This window comes from Pleurodeles waltl, chromosome 4_1 (genome assembly GCF_031143425.1).
Source record: "Pleurodeles waltl isolate 20211129_DDA chromosome 4_1, aPleWal1.hap1.20221129, whole genome shotgun sequence".
Classification (NCBI taxonomy): Eukaryota; Metazoa; Chordata; class Amphibia; order Caudata; family Salamandridae; genus Pleurodeles; species Pleurodeles waltl.
The window spans coordinates 117,047,982-117,070,417 of record NC_090442.1 but is presented as its reverse complement, the minus strand read 5'-3'; the positions used below and the strand labels follow the sequence as shown (position 1 = coordinate 117,070,417).

Genomic DNA, 22,436 nt, shown 5'->3' with positions numbered 1-22,436 from the left:
TGTTAGTAAATATGGACTAGGTGCTATTTTTACACAGAAAACAGGAAGTGGAGAATTTACCATTTGTTATGGTTCTGGGGTCCTAAAAGAACCAGAGTTGCACTATTCAGTCATTAAGAAGATACTTTTGTCTTGCTTCTGGACATTCTAAAAATGTTGATGCTACATGTTGGGCAGGGGATTTACCCTACAAACAAATCACAAGCCTCTTGTTTTTGTACTTAATGGGGAAAATATAAAGAATTCTACACCACACATTTCTAGACTCACCATAAAATGGCTGCTTTACAGTTTTTAAATATATACCAGGTAATGGAAATAATAGGGCTGAATTTCTTTCCAAGTGTAAGAAATAGGGTTACTGGTTGGGGGTGAAACCCTACTTAAACAGCAATAATAATTCTTTGTCAGAGTGAGGTCACAAGCAAACCACGGATTGAAACTCTGCCCAACCATTTGGTAGCTTTTGCACAGAGCAGGCAGGTTTAATTTAGAGCCAATGTGCAAATAATGTAATGTAATATATGCAGCAATTCAAGAATAAAGTGAAACTCAACACAAAAAGAATCCCACATCAATATAGACAAATAGAGTAAAATGTAATACATAATTTAACACTAAAACACCAACAATCTGATAAATACAACTGAAGATATGTAATTTTAAAGATTTAAGTGAAAATTGTGCCAAAACAGCAAACAATAACTGTGTTAATCTGGTCTTGACGGAGAGGGACAAAGTCACAATTTCATGTTGACCACACTGGAATGTGGGCCGGCTATAGGGACCCAGTTAGGCTACCTGAAAAAGAGTACCTCGGTTGCCAAGTGTTTCAAGGTCCCACGTTGATGATGTGTCACACAGCCATGGTGATGAGAGATCATGGTGTGGAGATGCATCGCAAATAGTTTGATCTGGGGAACTGGGGAGCTGCAGCGCGAGGTCCTGTGTCGTTGTCCTACATCGAAGAATCTTTGCACATTGGCTGGTTCCAAAGAAGGTGCTGGGCTAGCGAAGCAGAGTTCTCCATTATTGTCAAAGCTGCCGTCAACAAGGGGCTTGCGGGTTATGATAAGGCTGCAATGTGAAGTCCTACGTTGGAGTTATGGTACACAGCTGTTCTCACAAGGAGTTTCTGGGAGGCAATGCAGCACACAGTGGCTTTGATGCAGAGTTTCTTGGAGGTGATGCATTACTTAGTGTAGGTTCTGCTGGTACCACAGTTGGGGTGGCAGAGCACTTTTAGATCTGCTTCCAAGTGTCTAGGACTGTGATGTTACCACTTTGTTAACATGACTCACAGCAGACTGAGTCATACTGCTGGGTGCAAGATGGTTGAAGCCTGTTTTGCGCCTGAGGTTTCTGACCAGGAGGCCAGCCCACTATCCATGTCACTTCGGTGGTCCTGGGTTCAAGATACAGGTGAGTCCTTCTTACTTAGACAGAAGGGCAACAGGGTGGCAGTTCTTCTTGCAGAAAGGTAGCCCCGAAGTGCTTCTTCCAAGTCTTCCACATGCCCAGATGTATACTGAGTAGTTGAGTCTTAGGGTCCAATGTTTATAACACGTTCCCCCTAGGAGCAGGAGAAGCTTTTGGAGGTTTCCTCTCCCCCATGGTGTTTAGAATAGTCTGAATCCCCCCCGGCCGTGGATTGTCTGGAGTTACAACAGGCTAGTATTAAATCCTCTGTGAGTGTGCTCAGGCAGAGCCTTTGTGATGGGCAAGTGTTGTAGGTGACAGCTTCTCATCAAGTCAGAGATGGCCCATCCTGCTACCACGTATTCCCATTTATCCAACTGTCTGACAGCACTACACAAAAGCCAACTCCTAGCTGCACCTCGTCATGTGACAACAGAACCCATGCTGCAGGCACCAAATGGTTAAGACAAAAACATATCAACTTTCTAAGTGGCATTTTCAGAATTATATCTTAAAATCTGATTTTGCTATTAACAAGGAGGTTTAATTACAATTCTTTAGACACCAAGCTTGAAAGGTCGACCTGCTCCCGAATGAAAATTGCCACTTATTAAATGTAATTAGTAAACCAATTGTTAGCCTATGGGCTTTGCAGTAGTGAAAAACACATTTAAGGACATGTAAAATTTAAAAGTGCATGTCCAACATTTTAAATTCACTTAACCATGCCCTACGGACTATTTAGAACCTGCCCTAGGGGTGCCAGAATCATTAAATAGGTAGATTTGGTGTGGCAAAAGGTTTATTTGGCAGAGTCAAAATGGTAGTTTGAAACTGCACACACAGGCTGCATTGGCAGGCTGAGACATGTTTTACAAGGCCACAGAAGTAGGGGGCACAATGAGTGCTGCATGTATGCTAGTAGTATTTAATTTACAGTTGCCGGGTAGAGGGAATACCACTTTTCTACGGACATATGAGTAAATTAAATGTTTGAATTAGGTACAAGCCAATTTCACTATTTTTAGGGGAAGACACCAATCACTTTAGCACAGTTAGCAGAGGCCTAAGGCTATCAAAAACCATCAGCAGAAAACACAAGTGTTATCAGCAACTGCCACTGGTAATCTGCCCATTTGTGTTATTACCAAGTGCTCACTGTAACATTTTGCTACAAATGGGGCATAATTATGTGATGTGGTGAAATGTATTTTTGGAAATTATGTGTAACAAGTGTAATGGGAAATTCCCCAAATTATGATTAATTTCATTTTGGCTGGTCTTAGTAGAAGTCTTTCTTTTTACATTTCTTTTTGAAGTTGTTGAGTCTGAAGCTTCCGAGGATTGTGGAGTGGTGATGTTGGATAGAGTTATGAGATTTATTTTCACTAATATGATGACAATTTGCCTTGACAGTATTTATATTTTGCATTTTGTACAATCGTTTATATGTCCTTTTAATAGTTATCTTTGCTTGGACTGTATACTTTGATCATTGATGATCCCTTACCTGTCACAGGCCTTGATTCTAGCCCAATTTCTCTTAACTGTGCTTCCCACTTTCATCACTGTTACCTTTCATTGCCTTCATAGAGAATGCTAAAGCTAGAATGCAGTGAGCAATCAAAGCAAGGGTGACAGTCTTCCAAAGGGTAAGGTCAATTGGTGGTTCTCCCCCAGAAAATGTTTTTCCTTGGTGCTTATCTTTTTTATGTGTGTAATTCCTTCATACATTTCGACAAAAAATCATAGTTAAAATTAACAAATATGTGACCATTAGTCTACAAACTCTACACTGAGGCATATAGAATAAAAATATGCATTGTGTAATGACTAGTGCAGTCAGTAACTCACAATACCTTCAGCCTCAGTGCCAGAGTTCACAGTTGTGCAGACATTCAATCCGCTTCCTGAACTATCGCTGACACTTATAGGTAAACCAGTTTGCAGTGGGTCCTAAACAAGATTGATATGAAAAGCAGAATGGTAGAAATATACCTGAGAAAAGAAAATTCTCTTACAAAATAGTGACATATATACCTTGCACCATGAAGAGAAAACGTGTGGAATTTAATAGTAAAGGTATAACTAACAGCTCTTGCCCAGATTGTCAGAAAGTTATCATTGTGTTTGCTAGCACTTGAAAGATTTATTTCAAAATCTGTTTTTAAAGGTCGCTAGTACTGAACCACCTGAATCACAAGCATGGATGTGTGTGCATGCATGCACATGCACACACATACACACACACACACACGCACTCACAAACACATACACATAAACACACACATATACACCTGTCTTTCTGTCATTTTCTCTCAGGATATAAGCAGAACAGCATCAGTTTTGCACTGTTTACACACATAACGGTCTGTTAAGAAAAAACCCATCCATTAAAATGAGAGTCAGTGGGGCCCCTTATTATGCACCGCACAATTTAACAACTGGTTGCGTGGGTATCTGGTGACTTATGAATGTTATTCCTCCATTCCTTGAACGTGAATGCATCCCACTTAATGAATGCTTCAACAAATACCACTGTGTTTGGGGTGGAACATAAATATATATGGGTGTCATCATTACTATTGCATATTAATTTAGGAATATAGCATGTGTAACTTTATTTAGAGCACTAGATGGCAAGAAAGCCCTATATTCACTGGAATTGTGTGCAACCTCTTCTGTTGAGAAGCAAAGCAAACTTTTCATACAGCTTAGTATAGTCAAAGGTTAGTGAAAGAAAAGTAATGTGGCTGGGGAGTATAAGATTTTACTAATGGCTTCAGCTCCGCTCCTGTAGTGGCATCTGGGATCCATTTTGGCTCTCCTCTGGTGCACTTGCAGTGTTCGCATTTTTTTTTTTTACGCTATTGCGTGAAAAAATGGCGCATATCCGGGTTGCGGTGTTGTAAATCGACCCACAGTCATTTCCGCTGCGTTAACGTTGTTTTCCTTTATGACTTGAAGCCACGGTGTGTGTCAAAAATAATGACTCCCATCTGTTGATTGCGCCGCCATGCATCAAAGTATAAATATGACGCCCGCACGGCGCTATGAAATGGCGTTAGCCAGCGGTAAATTATTTGACGCAAAACTGCGCTGGCACAGTTTTGCGTTAAAAAGTATAAATATGGCCCTAAATAACTCTGGCAGGAAGGTTGCCGTGTTGGCGCCAGCCACCCTGTTGGGAGTTTGGCGGACATAGTTTTCCATCCTTCTAACTCAAAATTACACCCTTGGTATGCACAAACTGGGATCACTGAATGCTCTTTAAAATATTTTTTTTAACATTGTCAAAGAGGAAAAGATGCAAAGAGCGAATTTAGAAATGTGAAACCATTAAAACCCTATGATCCTATTTCTCATGAATATTTACTATTGATGTTAGTAAATATGGACTAGGTGCTATTTTTACACAGAAAACAGGAAGTGGAGAATTTACCATTTGTTATGGTTCTGGGGTCCTAAAAGAACCAGAGTTGCACTATTCAGTCATTAAGAAGATACTTTTGTCTTGCTTCTGGACATTCTAAAAATGTTGATGCTACATGTTGGGCAGGGGATTTACCCTACAAACAAATCACAAGCCTCTTGTTTTTGTACTTAATGGGGAAAATATAAAGAATTCTACACCACACATTTCTAGACTCACCATAAAATGGCTGCTTTACAGTTTTTAAATATATACCAGGTAATGGAAATAATAGGGCTGAATTTCTTTCCAAGTGTAAGAAATAGGGTTACTGGTTGGGGGTGAAACCCTACTTAAACAGCAATAATAATTCTTTGTCAGAGTGAGGTCACAAGCAAACCACGGATTGAAACTCTGCCCAACCATTTGGTAGCTTTTGCACAGAGCAGGCAGGTTTAATTTAGAGCCAATGTGCAAATAATGTAATGTAATATATGCAGCAATTCAAGAATAAAGTGAAACTCAACACAAAAAGAATCCCACATCAATATAGACAAATAGAGTAAAATGTAATACATAATTTAACACTAAAACACCAACAATCTGATAAATACAACTGAAGATATGTAATTTTAAAGATTTAAGTGAAAATTGTGCCAAAACAGCAAACAATAACTGTGTTAATCTGGTCTTGACGGAGAGGGACAAAGTCACAATTTCATGTTGACCACACTGGAATGTGGGCCGGCTATAGGGACCCAGTTAGGCTACCTGAAAAAGAGTACCTCGGTTGCCAAGTGTTTCAAGGTCCCACGTTGATGATGTGTCACACAGCCATGGTGATGAGAGATCATGGTGTGGAGATGCATCGCAAATAGTTTGATCTGGGGAACTGGGGAGCTGCAGCGCGAGGTCCTGTGTCGTTGTCCTACATCGAAGAATCTTTGCACATTGGCTGGTTCCAAAGAAGGTGCTGGGCTAGCGAAGCAGAGTTCTCCATTATTGTCAAAGCTGCCGTCAACAAGGGGCTTGCGGGTTATGATAAGGCTGCAATGTGAAGTCCTACGTTGGAGTTATGGTACACAGCTGTTCTCACAAGGAGTTTCTGGGAGGCAATGCAGCACACAGTGGCTTTGATGCAGAGTTTCTTGGAGGTGATGCATTACTTAGTGTAGGTTCTGCTGGTACCACAGTTGGGGTGGCAGAGCACTTTTAGATCTGCTTCCAAGTGTCTAGGACTGTGATGTTACCACTTTGTTAACATGACTCACAGCAGACTGAGTCATACTGCTGGGTGCAAGATGGTTGAAGCCTGTTTTGCGCCTGAGGTTTCTGACCAGGAGGCCAGCCCACTATCCATGTCACTTCGGTGGTCCTGGGTTCAAGATACAGGTGAGTCCTTCTTACTTAGACAGAAGGGCAACAGGGTGGCAGTTCTTCTTGCAGAAAGGTAGCCCCGAAGTGCTTCTTCCAAGTCTTCCACATGCCCAGATGTATACTGAGTAGTTGAGTCTTAGGGTCCAATGTTTATAACACGTTCCCCCTAGGAGCAGGAGAAGCTTTTGGAGGTTTCCTCTCCCCCATGGTGTTTAGAATAGTCTGAATCCCCCCCGGCCGTGGATTGTCTGGAGTTACAACAGGCTAGTATTAAATCCTCTGTGAGTGTGCTCAGGCAGAGCCTTTGTGATGGGCAAGTGTTGTAGGTGACAGCTTCTCATCAAGTCAGAGATGGCCCATCCTGCTACCACGTATTCCCATTTATCCAACTGTCTGACAGCACTACACAAAAGCCAACTCCTAGCTGCACCTCGTCATGTGACAACAGAACCCATGCTGCAGGCACCAAATGGTTAAGACAAAAACATATCAACTTTCTAAGTGGCATTTTCAGAATTATATCTTAAAATCTGATTTTGCTATTAACAAGGAGGTTTAATTACAATTCTTTAGACACCAAGCTTGAAAGGTCGACCTGCTCCCGAATGAAAATTGCCACTTATTAAATGTAATTAGTAAACCAATTGTTAGCCTATGGGCTTTGCAGTAGTGAAAAACACATTTAAGGACATGTAAAATTTAAAAGTGCATGTCCAACATTTTAAATTCACTTAACCATGCCCTACGGACTATTTAGAACCTGCCCTAGGGGTGCCAGAATCATTAAATAGGTAGATTTGGTGTGGCAAAAGGTTTATTTGGCAGAGTCAAAATGGTAGTTTGAAACTGCACACACAGGCTGCATTGGCAGGCTGAGACATGTTTTACAAGGCCACAGAAGTAGGGGGCACAATGAGTGCTGCATGTATGCTAGTAGTATTTAATTTACAGTTGCCGGGTAGAGGGAATACCACTTTTCTACGGACATATGAGTAAATTAAATGTTTGAATTAGGTACAAGCCAATTTCACTATTTTTAGGGGAAGACACCAATCACTTTAGCACAGTTAGCAGAGGCCTAAGGCTATCAAAAACCATCAGCAGAAAACACAAGTGTTATCAGCAACTGCCACTGGTAATCTGCCCATTTGTGTTATTACCAAGTGCTCACTGTAACATTTTGCTACAAATGGGGCATAATTATGTGATGTGGTGAAATGTATTTTTGGAAATTATGTGTAACAAGTGTAATGGGAAATTCCCCAAATTATGATTAATTTCATTTTGGCTGGTCTTAGTAGAAGTCTTTCTTTTTACATTTCTTTTTGAAGTTGTTGAGTCTGAAGCTTCCGAGGATTGTGGAGTGGTGATGTTGGATAGAGTTATGAGATTTATTTTCACTAATATGATGACAATTTGCCTTGACAGTATTTATATTTTGCATTTTGTACAATCGTTTATATGTCCTTTTAATAGTTATCTTTGCTTGGACTGTATACTTTGATCATTGATGATCCCTTACCTGTCACAGGCCTTGATTCTAGCCCAATTTCTCTTAACTGTGCTTCCCACTTTCATCACTGTTACCTTTCATTGCCTTCATAGAGAATGCTAAAGCTAGAATGCAGTGAGCAATCAAAGCAAGGGTGACAGTCTTCCAAAGGGTAAGGTCAATTGGTGGTTCTCCCCCAGAAAATGTTTTTCCTTGGTGCTTATCTTTTTTATGTGTGTAATTCCTTCATACATTTCGACAAAAAATCATAGTTAAAATTAACAAATATGTGACCATTAGTCTACAAACTCTACACTGAGGCATATAGAATAAAAATATGCATTGTGTAATGACTAGTGCAGTCAGTAACTCACAATACCTTCAGCCTCAGTGCCAGAGTTCACAGTTGTGCAGACATTCAATCCGCTTCCTGAACTATCGCTGACACTTATAGGTAAACCAGTTTGCAGTGGGTCCTAAACAAGATTGATATGAAAAGCAGAATGGTAGAAATATACCTGAGAAAAGAAAATTCTCTTACAAAATAGTGACATATATACCTTGCACCATGAAGAGAAAACGTGTGGAATTTAATAGTAAAGGTATAACTAACAGCTCTTGCCCAGATTGTCAGAAAGTTATCATTGTGTTTGCTAGCACTTGAAAGATTTATTTCAAAATCTGTTTTTAAAGGTCGCTAGTACTGAACCACCTGAATCACAAGCATGGATGTGTGTGCATGCATGCACATGCACACACATACACACACACACACACGCACTCACAAACACATACACATAAACACACACATATACACCTGTCTTTCTGTCATTTTCTCTCAGGATATAAGCAGAACAGCATCAGTTTTGCACTGTTTACACACATAACGGTCTGTTAAGAAAAAACCCATCCATTAAAATGAGAGTCAGTGGGGCCCCTTATTATGCACCGCACAATTTAACAACTGGTTGCGTGGGTATCTGGTGACTTATGAATGTTATTCCTCCATTCCTTGAACGTGAATGCATCCCACTTAATGAATGCTTCAACAAATACCACTGTGTTTGGGGTGGAACATAAATATATATGGGTGTCATCATTACTATTGCATATTAATTTAGGAATATAGCATGTGTAACTTTATTTAGAGCACTAGATGGCAAGAAAGCCCTATATTCACTGGAATTGTGTGCAACCTCTTCTGTTGAGAAGCAAAGCAAACTTTTCATACAGCTTAGTATAGTCAAAGGTTAGTGAAAGAAAAGTAATGTGGCTGGGGAGTATAAGATTTTACTAATGGCTTCAGCTCCGCTTAGCTGACTGCCAAAATGTATAGTTTTATAGTTATATTTCCTTACTCTTCTGGGTGTGGCACAACCCTTTTTGGTACTTCCAATTATGGATCAGTTTCACAGGCAGCAGAGATTCAATTGACTTTTGTGCTGCTTCTGCAATGGATCCTGAAAATATCAATAAATTGGTGAATTACCTCAAACACTACCTCACCGGGTCTGGACCCATACTCATTGTGAATCATGCCTTTATCCTCTTGATGGTGTCCACCCATCTTCACCACTCCTTCTTCATGCTTCCTTCTATTTTAGGATAGGGTCCAAAACACGTTGGCCCTCATTATGACATTGGTGGTAAGTGCCTCTTACCGCGATGCTGACTGCCGCCAGCATACCGTTACCGCGGTGGTATACCGCTACCCATATTATGACCCACACATAGAAATCCGCCACTATGCAGACACACACACAAGTCCGCCAGCCCAAAGGTCAGTGATAAACTGACGGTATCAAAACCCACAAGTTATGCCAACAGCAATACGCCCACAGCATCATGACCCATGAATCACTGTGGCGGTTATTCAACCGCGGTAAACCATTGGCAGTACAGACCGCCACACTCAAAATACACACACACATACAAAACAACGCCACATTGGACAATTCAAAATACACATACCTGACACACATATACACACCACACCCGCACACCCACATCAATATAAAACACACACCCACACTACCCACAACCCTTTACGACCCAAAGATTTTGCCAAGTGAGAGAGATACAAGCCAGGAGCACCCACTGGATGTGAGCCACAAAACACCATCACACATACACCATCCATGCACCTCACAGGACACACCCCAACACATCACCCCACACACCCTCACACACACCACTCACACTACGCCCATGGCACCACAAAGACACCCCAGGTTCGCTGAGGAGGAGCTACGGGTCATGGTGGAGGAAATCATCTGGGTAGATACAAAGCTATTTGGATCACAGGTGCAGCAGAGATCTATTGCATGGAAGATGTAGCTATGGCAGAGAGTCGTGGACAGGGTCAAAGCCGTGGGACAGCACCCCAGAACAAGGGATAACATCAGGAAGAGGTAGAAAAACCTACGGGGGAAGGTATGTTCCGTGGTTGCAAGATACCAGATAGCTGTACAGAGGACTGGCGATGGACCCCCACCTCCTCCCCCACAACTAACAACATGGGAGGAGCAAGTATTTGCAATACTGCATCCTGAGGGCCTGGCAGGAGTAGCAGGAGGACTGGACTCTGGTAAGTCAAGTCCACTATCAGCCCACTACCTGCATGCCATCACATACCCCCACCCTCACCCTCACTCCCATCACTCCACCACCTCCCACACATCCCACCATCACAACCCACCCATCCCAATACCCAGCACTGCATTCAACAATAAAGCATGGACACCACTCACAGCCCTGCATGGACACCCATCACCACAGCATGCACACTAGAGAGAGTCGCCTAGCCCACAAAACAACTACTCACACAAGGCAAAGTTGACAAGGCAGTCACAACCATACAGGCCAACACACCCATGCACAAGATGGCACACGCAGAAACAATAACATTGCATTTACATCCCCACAGGTCCCACACCCAACGTCACTGAAGAGGAGGTGCCAGCAACAACCAGTCCCCCAGAAGAGGTCCACAGTGAGGCCAGCAGCTCTGCTTGCCTGGATCTGGATGACCAACATGGCCGATCAGGGACCTCCAGACAGTTGTATACCCAGGCACAGTCCCATACCACGACTGAGCCCTCCCCCTCAGGAAACACCACCACAGCACTCACCTAGTGGGCCCATCCCTCTGTCCCCAGGACACATCAATCAGCAGTGTGTCCACCACCACAGGGACCCCAGGACACCCCACAAACACAGGACGATCAGGGACCTGGGGTCAGTGGCAGTGGGCACATGGTTCAGGGGACAGAGACACAGGACAACAGGGAAACTTGGAGGACTGCTCTGCAACAGGGGGAGGACAGGCCCAGGGAACCGACTCTCTACAAGGCACTCACCAACATCCTGGGAGCATACCACCATTCCCAGGAGACGATGGGCCAGATACTGACCAAGTTGCAGGAGACCCAGTGGCTGCAGGAGGGACAGTACTTAGGGATCAGGAGGACCTGAGGGACATCCACACCACCCTGGTCACCATTGCAGGGGTGCTGGCAGATATGGCCAACACCATGAGGGAGGCATTGGCACACCAATGGGCCCCTGACACTAGCCACACCGAAGAACAGCCCTCCACTTCCACCGATGCTAGTGTACAGGAGGCCATGCCACAGGAACAACAGGCCACAACTACCCCACCCCCTGCAGAAGGAGAACCACCCTGCAAACGGTCCCTGCGATCCAGGCAGAAGCCAGAGAACATTGCCAAGACCCCTGCCAGGAAATAAGACTCACCTAATTGTCGCCCTTGTATCCCACTCTGTCACCCTGTCCACCTTGAACTGCGATTGCTTCACTTCCAATGCCCCCTTGGACAATGCACCTGTGATACAAATAGACTGATCTCTATCCTGGACTTTCCTCCATCATCAACCCAGCCCATTGCACATCTCCATTTACTTTTCAGCACTGAAATAAACACCATTGAAATTATTACAAGTATGGAGTCTGTCAATTGTTTGAAATATGTATTAGTTTAACAAACTGTAAACATTGCAATTCAAATGTACTGCAATATTTACATAGGTATGACATGTAGTGGGCAGCAGTAAACACACCAGGAGCACGAGTGGGGCACAGAGATCTGAAAGTAGAGATGCCAAAGGGTACAGTAAGTGGCCACAGAAATAGGGAAAGCAGGCTGCCATGTACAATGTCCAACACAAAACTGTAATGGAAGGTGAAGTTACAGGCCCTCATTACAACTTTGACGGGCGGCGGAGGCCGCCCGCCAAAGTTGCGCCGCAGGAATACCGCACCGCGGTCTGAAGACCGCGGCCGGCATTCTGAGTTTCCCGCTGGGCAGGCGGGCGGCCGCCTTAAGGCCGCCCGCCAGCCCAGCGGGAAACAACCTTCCCACGAGGACGCCGGCTCGGAATCGAGCCGGCGGAGTGGGAAGGTGCGACGGGTGCTACTGCACCCGTCGCGTATTTCACTGTCTGCTATGCAGACAGTGAAATACAAGCGGGGCCCTCTTACGGGGGCCCCTGCAGTGCCCATGCCATTGGCATGGGCACTGCAGGGGCCCCCAGGGGCCCCGCGACACCCCCTACCGCCATCCTGTTCCTGGCGGGCGAACCGCCAGGAACAGGATGGCGGTAGGGGGTGTCAGAATCCCCAAGGCGGCGCAGCATGCTGCGCCGCCTTGGAGGATTCTGACGGGCAGCGGAAAACCGGCGGGAGACCGCCGGTTTTCCTGCACTGACCGCGGCCAAAGCGCCGCGGTCAGAATGCCCTAAGGGGCACCGCCAGGCTGTCGGCGGTGCTCCCGCCAACCGCGAGCCTGGCGGTCACAGACCGCCAGGCTCGTAATGAGGGCCACAGTGTCTTACCTGTGTGTTACTGGAGGTACTTTTGAATTAGTGTAATTCTGTTGTCCACATTCCTCTGCCTCCTCTTCGTCACTGTCCAAAAGCTCCACTACTGCCACACGACTATCCCCAGGCTCATCCTCCTGCAGAAAAGGCATTTGGTGTCTCAAGGCCAGGTTGTGCAACATGCAATATGGAACAATGATCTGGCACACCTTCTTGGGTGAGTAGTACAGGGATCCACCTGTCAGATGGAGGCACCAGAATCTGGCCTTCAGGAGGCCAATGGTTCGCTCAATGATCCTCCTTGCGCACCCAGGTGCCTCATTGTAACGTTCCTCTGCCCTTGTCCTGGCTTTTCTCACTGGGGTCAGTAGCCATGAGAGGTTGGGCTAACCACACCCATATACCTACATCAACTGTGTGGGGAACATGGGCTCCCCTATTAGCCACACCCTGTGCCTCTGGAGTTGAGACATCACATATGGGATGCTGCTATTCCTCAAGATAAAGACATCATGCACAAAGCCAGGATACTTTGCATTGACATGGGAGATGTACTGGTCTGCCAAACACACCATCTGCACATTCAGAGAGTGAAAGCTTTTTCGATTTCTGAACACCTGTACATTTCTCTGGGCAGGAACAAATGCAATATGTGTACCATCAATGGTACCAATGATGTTGGGGGTATGTCCCATTGCATAGAAGTCAGCCTTCACTGTGGCCAAGTCCTCCACCTGGGGGATAACAATGTAGCTGTGCATGTGTTTCATCAGGGCAGATAACACTCTGGGCAGCATGTTGAGAACATAGGCTGTGACATCCCTGATGCCATGGCCACTGTCGCTTGGAAGGAACCACTTGCCAGGAAATGGAGCACTGACAGGACCTGCACTAAAGGGGGGATACCTGTGGGGTGGCGGATAGCTGAAATCAGGTCTGGCTCCAATTGGGCACACAGTTCTTGGATTGTGGCCCTATCAAGTCTGTAGGTCAGGATAATGTGCCTGCCCTCCATTGTCGCCAGGTTCACCAGGGGTCTGTACATGGGGGGATGTCTCCATCTCCTATTCATTCTCAGTGGTTGAACTCTAGGGTGAAAAACAGTGAGAAGAAGGTCATATTCATACATACTCTCAGATTAATATGCAATTTTTGCTTCACAGAAAAAGTATGTGAACTCGTAAGTCATTTGATGTGCCAATGTCTGCTGTGAGGCAGTTAGGTGCCATGGCCTGTGCCCCCCTGAAATGCCGGCTGCCTGACCTGTGAGGAGGGACAAGTGGAAATGATGTAATTTCACTGGCCTTGTGCGCCATTGTGGTCGGCGGTCGACGACCTCCGTGCAACACCACATTTGTTATCATTGGGGCCTATGGGTTCCAGAAGCCAATGGCGATGTACGGCAGTGGTGATGGTACGCACAGCCATGGACATGACCGCATTTTCTATCTGTTCACTCACTTACTACCTGACTTTCAACAGGAGAGGGCCTACACTGCAAGTGCTGCTGTGTCTGGAAGCAACAATGGCTCCAGTCTCTGGGGAAAGGGCTCCTGCCTTCACTTCAGAGGAGTTGGAGAGACTGGTGGATAGGGTCCTACCCCAGTACCCTTTACTCTATTGTCCTCCTGACAAACAGGTGAGTACACTGTGAGCATGATGCATGGGGCATGAATGTATGGATTGCTGTGTGTGTAAGCCTCATGTGGGGTGGTCTGAGGGGTCCTGGGCAGAGTGTTGTATGTATGGTGTTCAATGTATGTGCGTAAGGGGATGAGGGGGATATGGTGGGCCAGGTGTACAACACTCCGGACAGTATGACTAATACCTTTCCTGCTGTATTTTTTCTGCAGTGCCATCGCCAAGGAGGTGCAGACCCTGGGGGTCTTTGATGGGCAGAGTACCCACTGCTGCAAATGTTGGGAGGACCTGCACCGCTGGGCAAGGAAGACGGCAGAGCCCAGCTGGGGCTGGCCTCCCAACGGGGAAGGGGTGCCCGTCGGACTCTGACCGCTCTGATGTTCCGCATTCTGGCAGTGGCCTATCCGGAGTTGGATCACAGAAGCCACAAGGGGGTGAGTACAGATTCAGAAACATGACTTTGTGCGTGTTAAGGTGTTCCCTGGGTGGGGGATGTGGGCTGTGGGTACCCGTAGGCCAGGGTGAACATGGCAGGGTAGGTTCAATGATGGGCAACCTCAGATGCACTCCAATCCCAATAATGTTAGTGGGCATCTACTACTGTGCAGGGTCCTGTGGGTTTCAGGTGTGCAGCTAATGGTGTTAAGCATTGTACCCCATGGCCTGGTGACTTGCATTGTAACTGGTAGTGCATGGCCTAGTGCATAGGGCTGTTCTCTGTGAATTGTGTATGCCAAAGGTAGTTTTGTTGCTGGCATTAACCAAGTGTATCCACTGTCTCCCTCCCCCTTTTTGTTTTGTCACCCTGTCCATGTGTACAATAGCATCATCTGGCGGAGGAGCAGAGGCACCGGCGACGGAGGGCGCTGCATCCCACATGGGCCTGGAGGCCGAATCCACTGACGGTGAGGGCGCCAGTGGGACGGAGGGTGAGGAGAGCACCACGACGGACACAGGAGGACACAGTACCGTCAGCGACACCTCCTCCGATGGAAGCTCCCTGGCAGTGGCAGATACCTCTGTGCCCACCCCAGCCACATGTACAGCCGCCACCCCCGTACCAGCACCCTCTTCACAGCAGCCCCTCAGCGTGTTTCCCGTGCCCGCTCACCCAGGAGGGTGGACATCTCCTTTGCCCCAGGCACCTCAGGCCCTGCCCCAGTCATCCCTGCTGCTCTCAGTGAGGATGCTATTGACCTCCTGAGATCCCTCTCTGTTGGGCAGTCAACCATACTGAATGCCATCCAGGGTCTAGCAGGGCATTTGCAACCAACAAATGCATACCTGGAGGTATTCACTCCAGCATGGCGGCCCAACAGAGAGCATTCCAGGCTCTGGCCAACTCAAAGATGGCAGCCATTGTCCCTGTCTCCAGCCTTCCCCCTCCAACTTCCTCTACCCAGTCCCAATCCCTCAACCCCTGCCTATCCCAAGCACACCTTCAGACCAGCAATTACCCAAATCAACACACAGAAGTGGCTCAGGCAAAAACAAACACCACACTTCATCTCACAGGCACTCACACAAGCACCATCTACATGCAGATACAACAACATCCACTGTTCCACTGTGTCCCCTTCTCCTCCTCGTCCACCTCCCTCCTAGTAGCATCTCCACTCACACCTGCATGTACTACATCCTTATCCACTACCTCCATCACCAGCACGCCTATCACTACACGCCACTCACTGGCAGTCACCACCCCCACATCCATGCACACGTCTCCTGTGTCATCTCCCACTGTGTCTGTGACCCCCTCCTCCCAAAGTACACAAACGCAAGCACTGAGACACCCAACAGCCATCCACCTCACAACAGCATCCAGCTCCTGCACCTGCACCCAAACACAGCCACCTCCTACAACCACTCCCTCTTCCTCCACACCCAAACCTTTACCCTCTTCCTGCCCCAGTGTCCCTAAGAAGCTTTTCTTTGCCACCATTGACCTATTTCCTAACTCCTCCTTCCTTCACTTCAGGCCAGGGTGGCCAGAACCCAGCCCAGCACCTCAACCACCCAGTCCATGGCCACTGTGGTTTCTGAAGCTACTGCAGGTGTGAGAGGCTCCAAGGAGGCACCCGTCATCCCAGCCAGTGTGCCAGCACCACCTGCCAAGGCCAAGAAGGGTACGCCAGCCAGCAAGGGGAAGGAGGCACCACCAGCCAGCAAGGGCAAGAAAAAGACACCAGCTGGCAGAAGCAAGGAGACACCACCATCTGCCAGGGGCAGGAAGGGGCACACAACACCAGCCATGGCACTTCACCCGTCCAAGGCTACAGGTGAAGACCTGGAGGCTACCACCGCCACTGCCAGCACTGCTACCTGCACCGTGGCCAGCACCGCCACCTGCCCTGCCGCCAGCAGCACCACTGCAGCAGCAGCAGCTTTCGTGGGCAGCCGTCCGAGACTGCGGGTAAAGGCCTGGAGTCTACCACCACTGTGGCCAGTACTGCTACCTGCACTGCGGGCAGCACTGCCACCTGCACCGTGGCCAGCACCACCACCTGCCCTGCCACTAGCAGCACCACTGCCAGCAGCAGCCGCCCCAGTGGGCAGCCGTCTGAGGCTGCAGGTGAAGGCCTGGAGGCTACCACCACCACTGACAGCACCGCCACCTGCAGCGCAACTGACATCCACTGAGCAGCCATCACCGCCGGCGAGCAGTGTGTAGTAGTGACTACATGGGCTGCACTGCGTCCTAGCCCCTGCAGCACCCCAAGTGAGAGACTGTGACCTTACCCCATCCATCATGAAGCACACTGGGCACAAAGCCCCCTCCAGAACCAGTGGAAGAAGGCATCCACTCACCCCCTCCTGGCAGGATGAAGCACAGTGGGCACAAAGCCCCCTCCAGAACCAGTGGAAGAAGGCATCCACTCACCCCCTCCTTGGCAGGATGAAGCACACCGGGCACAAAGCCCCCTCCAGAACCAGTGGAAAAGTCATCCACTTGAGAGACTGTGGCTTTGCACTCCCCAGGACCAAGCAGTGTCAAACCACCCACTTGAGAGACAGTGGCTTTGCACTCCCCAGGACCAGGCAGTGGGCAAACCACCCACTTGAGAGGCTGTGGGTTTGCTCTCCCCACGACCAAGAAGTGGGCAAACCACCCACTTGAGAGACTGTGGCTTTGCACTCCCAGGACCAAGCAGTGGGCAAACCACCCACTTGAGAGACTGTGGCTTTGCACTCCCCAGGACCAGGCTGTGGGCAAACCACCCACTTGAGAGACTGTGGATTTGCACTCCCCAGGACCACACAGTGGGCAACCCACCCACTTGAGAGACTGTGGCTTTGCACCCACCAGGACCAAGCAGTGGGATTGTACAATCTTCCAGCTGAGGTGCCCCCCATTCCCCATCCCCCTGAGGTGCGTGTGTTTTTTTGACCTGATGCCCCTGCAGTGTTCTCTCCGTATTGAGGCAGGAGTCAAGTGTGGCCTTGGCCCATGTGTTATGGCCCCATGGACAACAGAAATTTTTTAGTGGGCATTGTCCCTCCTTTTGTATATATTGTATATATTGTACATACTGTTTATTGTTAAAGGACGCATATATCTGAAACTGTACTATTACAATCATTTTAATCTATTCCTTTTGTCCTTGCATTATTCCTGAGGGTTACAGGGTGTATATGTAATGTTGTAGCATTTGCTTGTGATGATGGGATGGGGGTGTAGGTGGGGGTGTTGCGTGTTGCATGTCTGTGTGTCACTCTCTTTTTCCTCCCCTCCACTTGTGTGCTAGGTGCAGTGCTCACCGTGGTCGTCTTTGCCGCCGTTAGTGTTTCTGGTGTATGAGAAGGTACACCAGGATTGGGAAACAGTGCAGCTCGGGCTCCATGGCGTTGTGGTTCTTCCTTGAGTGTCAAGAGTTGAGTCGTTTCCCTTCAGAGTACTGTTTCCGCCGTGCTTCTGATGCCGTTGGTACTGCCCCGGAAAAGCTGGCAGATAGGCCTGTTGTAATGCTGTGGGTGGTATATTGTCTTCTGCCTGGCTGTTGGTGGTTACCGCAGCGGTGTTTGTTGTTACCGCCATGACGGTCGGTGTGTTAAAGTGGCTGTCTGTTTTGGCGGTTTCTGCTGTGGTCATGATTCCCTTTTTTTTACCGCTGGCCTGTTGGCGGTGTTACTGCCACTTTATCACCGACCGCCAGGGTTGTAATCAGGGCCTTAATGTGACTCCTGCAAGTATCTGTTTTTTAAACCTCTGTATAGATCCTACAATATCACATCAAACAGCGTTTTGATCTCAAATAAATTCAAGTGACAACTAAACAGAGCTAAAGGCATAACATGGATGTCCAAATTAAGAACCAAGCAGACACATGGCTCTCTAACTGTGTTACTATGCGCTGCTTTTCTTAATGAAGTGGGGTGCCTAGTGAAATTTTTTGTATGAGGGTGAAGTATCACTCCTCCCCAGACCTGCACTTGCAAAAGAAATATTCTAGTGACAGTACGTGTTTTGCAGTCCACAATGTATGTTTAATGATCCACATTTTTCACCATATGCTCTTTATCTTTTCACTCATATTTTTCACTATTTTTTCATCTTCACGCCTTCACTTTCACTAGTATCAGAATGGGAAGTTGTCAAAAAACTACAGGACAACACCCATGTTAGATGTTGGTTATGTTCTCAATGCCATTGAACAGCACTGTTTACTGCTTTAAAATAATTATTTACAAAGCACAAAAATCTCTATCACAGTAAATAAAACATCATGAACATGTTTTATAGGCTGTGTAAGAGAACATTTCCTTCAATGAATTGTAATTGTGAAAAAGCAAATTATTAAGTAGTCCACTGAAAGTAATAAAACCATTGAACCTTTAGGTCCAGAGAAAGGTTTCAATAATTGAAATGTGGGCACAACTTTTGGTAGCTGTGGCACAAAGGAGAAAAGTTTATATCAAAGAAAATATGTTAAGCATTTAGACTTATCAAAACAGTTGAATGGTAAAAAATCAACCTACAAAAAATTCCACTCCAATTCAGAAATGGAAAACTGTAAAATTATAACAAAATGCCAAAAACCCTATAAAGGGAAACAGAGATAATAATTGTAATGAAAAGGCACCAAGAAAAGGTAAACTGGCAATAGAAACTACTGTTTGTGGGTAACTGGGACTTAGGGCCTGATTTAGAGTTTGGCAGAGGGGGCTACTCCATCACAAACATGATGGATATCCCATCCGCCATATTACAACTCCATTATAGCCTATGGAACTTGTAATACAGAGGATGGGATTCATCACGTGTGTGACAGAGTAACCCCTCCACCAAACTCTAAATCAGGCCCTAAGTCACTATTTCATATTGACTTCAATAGAATGTGGGCCAGAAATGCCAAGCAGGTTTGTCCTGATCAAAGTTTTACCTTTGGAATTAGTATCTGAATTGTAAGTTAGAGTCCTCCAGCAGGCTGTATCTGGTGACGTCTCTTCGCAGATAGATAGGCATTAAGCCAGGTCCCAATGAAACCATTGGTATTGGCAAGAGAGGCTAAAAGTGAGATAGATCACATTTTGTGACTTGGGCTATCCTCTTGAGTATGGATTCGTTTAGCACCTAGGACTCATCAAGATTTCTACCTTTGGACTTAGGTAATTTTTCAAAGCTCGCATTCCTCCAGTCGGGCAAGGACACTGGCTGCATTTGGTAAGGTTGGACCAAATTCAGATAAACCTGTTGCATAAGCCCACTGAACTAGATTTTGAGGCAGCACGATGCTCTGAGTGGGGCCATATTGATTTTTCTACTCAGTGAGGTTGCACCCTGGCTGGACCTCCAGCAGTTAGAAAGTGTGAAATTTTATAAAGTCAAGAATGTTTTCAGTTATCAGAATACCTTCTTATGGACACCACTAAGGCTGTATGCATTTGGGGGTCAGAAAATAACACCAGCAATTGCCACCACCAAGGTCCAGTCCTCTTCACGTTGCATGTGGTAACTGACTCGTCCAAAAAAAACACCTCTTTCATCGTTTGATGTCTCTCTAGCTACACAGGAGGTCAGTCAACTGCCTTTTGAAGTCTATTTTTTTTTTCCTGAGTACAAGCGGTGTAAGGTCCATCCATTCACTCTTACTCACGGGTTTCAGAAAGCAGATCCAATCCTCTTCCGCAAGTCCAGGACGTCTTCTGCTGAGTCGTGGCTGAGATTTCACTTTTGTATGATTATTTTTGTCATTGGTGGGGTGAATCCTAGATGCTTTCTAACCAGTGAGGAAAACGAACCCAGAGGCAACCCTTCCTACTTTTGCAGGACATCCTGTTTGCCCTATAGCAAACTATCCCACACTGAACAATTCTAATAGAAATCCTAGGCAGCATATCCCTTTCTTCTCATGAAGCAAGCCTGTGGGGCAGCCAGCGGTGTGTTTAGGAAAATAAGCACCCCAAGAATCATATTACATGCATAACTCAGGATGGATACATTAATTCCATTATGCAGTGGAATGCAATCTGTATTGAATACCAAGATAATGTATATGTGAATAAGAGAGCATGTCTACCTAATGTCACATTGACATACATGTACAAAAAAACATGTCTTACAAATACATAGATTACCAAGCATACCATTTATGACATCCCAAAAAATACCAGAAGCATTACATTTTCTTAGCAGAACTTAACATAAATTATATCACAATAAAATATTAGACTTGATTTGAAAATGTTATGAATATTGTTACATTCACTGTAATATGTATAATATCCATGTATATATGTTCATAGAGGTACACACACTTATAAAGACACAGATATGTGTGACTCCCTTGTATACAATCTAGTCTATTGCTAAATATTGTCCTCATTAATAAAATTGAGCAGGATATTGACCGTTTCACAATAATACATTTTGTGTCATGGGCGCTTTCTTAAGATGATGTTTTTTAGTGCCCCTATGATCTCCTGATTTCTAAGGGCATAAATCAGGGGATTTAACATGGGAATCACCACAGTATAGAACACTGAAGCCACTCTGTCCTGATCCATGGAGTAAACAGAGTTGGGTCTAAGATACATGAAGAAGACAGTCCCATAGAACAAGACAACTGAGAAAAAATGGGAAGAACATGTAGAAAATGCCCTGCTTCTCCCTTCAGATGAAAGAATCCTGAAGATAGCTGACATTATGTAAATGTAAGAAACAATAATAATGATAAAGCTAGAAATCAAGAAGCTGCCAGCCACAGAAACCAGTACTGATACATTTATTAAAGTGTCTGAGCAGGACAGTTTGAGCAGAGGAGGGACATCACAGTAGAAATGGGTGATCTTATTTGGTCCACAGAAAGACAACCTGAACATACAACTCGTGTGAACCACTGCATTCATGAAGGCAACTGAATATGCCCCACCTGAAAGGCATAGGCATGTATTTTTTGTCATAATAGCAACATAAAGCAAAGGATTACAGATTGCCACATAGCGGTCATAGGCCATTGCCGCTAGGAGAAAGACATCTGTACTTCCCATAAAAGAGAAGAAAAACAACTGCATCATGCAAGCATGTCGAGAAATAGCCTTAGTCTCTGAGAGGAAATTGACCAACATCTTGGGTGTGATAACTGAGACATAAGTTAAATCTACAAAAGCTAAATTGCTTAGAAGAAAATACATAGGGGTGTGAAGATGAGGACATATTGTGACCAATGCCACAATACTAATATTGCCCAGAAGCGTGAGGATATAAAATAGAAGGAACAGTATGAAGAGTGGAATTTGCAGTTTTGGTTCATCAGTGAGACCGAGGAGAATAAATTCTTTCACTGATGTCCAGTTTCGTTCTTTCATTGATCCAGAGATTAGGACCTGTTAAGAACATATATTTTATTATTATCATAGCATATCATATAGAAAAGTCAAAGAGCAAAGCAGATAGCAGTTCTCAAAATAGTTTTCACCTAAGCATTATTCACAAATGTATACACATTTTCCCATTTACCTAATAGGCACATGAAACAATCAGTTAATAATGCATTTAAATGTTGCATGCACATTACAGGTTGTATGGTGAACTCAGGATTTGAACTTGGCCAAATGGATTCTTGATGAGTCAATATCTTAAAAGAGTTTGCCAAAAGCTGCATTAAAATGTCTTTATTACCCTTACTTGCGCAAAAAATCAATGCCTTAAAAAAAACAGAATTATGATAACTTATCTCATTTTCTAAATCTGCCTCAGAAATGAATTTTATCAACCACAAATAATGTTACATGAATTATCCTTGTTACCTCCAGTCTG

The 22,436-nt window shown here is 45.6% G+C and overlaps 1 protein-coding gene across 1 annotated transcript in view; it reads right to left on the bottom strand.

Moving 5' to 3' along the window:
• LOC138287090 (olfactory receptor 5AP2-like) overlaps positions 1–21,985 on the bottom strand; it is a 58,049-nt gene extending 36,064 nt beyond the window's left edge. Inside the window, exons 1-4 of the mRNA XM_069227453.1 lie at positions 21,074–21,985; positions 13,288–13,299; positions 8,075–8,176; positions 3,274–3,375 (exon numbers count right to left, since the gene is read on the bottom strand). Coding sequence (XP_069083554.1) covers positions 3,274–3,375; positions 8,075–8,176; positions 13,288–13,299; positions 21,074–21,985 — 1,128 coding nt within the window. The remainder of the gene's footprint in view (positions 1–3,273; positions 3,376–8,074; positions 8,177–13,287; positions 13,300–21,073) is intronic.
• Between the last annotated feature and the right edge of the window lie 451 nt (positions 21,986–22,436).